The sequence below is a fragment of the Calidris pugnax genome, unplaced genomic scaffold (assembly GCF_001431845.1).
Source record: "Calidris pugnax isolate Ruff unplaced genomic scaffold, ASM143184v1 scaffold102, whole genome shotgun sequence".
Taxonomy (NCBI): Eukaryota; Metazoa; Chordata; class Aves; order Charadriiformes; family Scolopacidae; genus Calidris; species Calidris pugnax.
In genome coordinates this window covers 5,979,439-5,980,579 of record NW_015090846.1, presented here as the reverse complement: position 1 = coordinate 5,980,579, position 1,141 = coordinate 5,979,439, and the positions used below count along the sequence as shown (strand labels likewise).

Genomic DNA, 1,141 nt, shown 5'->3' with positions numbered 1-1,141 from the left:
ATGCTTCGTAACCGCTCCCTCAGCAGCCCGAGCGAGGGAAGTTACGGACGTTACACAACAGGGTTCACACCAGGCGAGAAGATGCACCAGGCAGTCACGGCCTCTGCCAACTTCCACAGCAAGATCCACTCCGGGATGATCTTCCACAATTTCCAAAGGCTGCCACTGACACTGCGGTTCTGGCGCTCGCAGCGATGGTGGGAGAGCATCCGCATGCTGGGAGTCTCATTTATCCGACCATTTTAGTGCAACGGTGCTGCTTTGCATCATCTTAGACAAGACACTGAGAATTACGGATTGCATTTAGACAGCTCACGCAAAAAACAGTGATTTTTTTATGTGAAGGGATCCATTTTACAGGTTGGAGGACTAAAATTGCTTAGCCGAGACAGAGCTTAAGCAAGCAAGCTTGAAGCCTGGCTATTAAATTACAGAAGTGCAACTCAAACTTCGATGAAAACAGGTCCTATTCTGTGGTAGGAGATTAGACCCAGACTCTGAAAACCCGCAGTCTTGATCCTGAATGTTTTATCTGGGGCAGCCTTTGGTTACTGACATTTTTATAGCCAGTAACGGGTAAGAAATCTGGGGTGATGACAACACGTAACAATCATCCAGCTTCTATCCCCAAGGACATCTCACATCACCTATTGTCCAAAGCATTTCCCAGCACAAGAATTTGGTGAAGGAGGAGTTGCTGAGATAAAAGTTTAAAATCAGAACAAATCCATGATGATTCCATCAAACTTGCCATTCAGCTCTCGAGCCCTGCACGGACAGCTCTTGTAAGACCCAGCAATATTTCATCCCAAAAGGATTCATTTGTTGATGCAGAAATGCAGGTACCTGCCAAAGGCACGTCCAACACCTCCAGCCGCCCGGCTGGGGAGGTGGGGTGCCCAGAGGGACGGTGACACACAGAATGGGAGAGTTAATCAAGAGGGGGCCGTTTTCGTAATTACTGCAGTTACGCCGCGAATCCGGGCCTAGGCAGAAAACGTGCCACATCGCATTTCCCTTCCCCGTTAACGGCAAAGGCAGCGGTGGGCACAGCTCCGCGGGCCTCGGCAGCCCCCGCCGCCATCGCCGCCCCGGCACAGGGCGCAGACCCCCGGCCGACCCGCGGCTCACCCCCGGAGGC

The 1,141-nt window shown here is 52.0% G+C and overlaps 1 protein-coding gene across 1 annotated transcript in view; it reads left to right on the top strand.

The window, feature by feature from the left end:
- RPL35 (ribosomal protein L35) overlaps positions 1-1,141 on the top strand; it is a 3,828-nt gene continuing 2,687 nt past the window's right edge. Inside the window, exon 1 of the mRNA XM_014942748.1 lies at positions 1-197. Coding sequence (XP_014798234.1) covers positions 1-197 — 197 coding nt within the window. The remainder of the gene's footprint in view (positions 198-1,141) is intronic.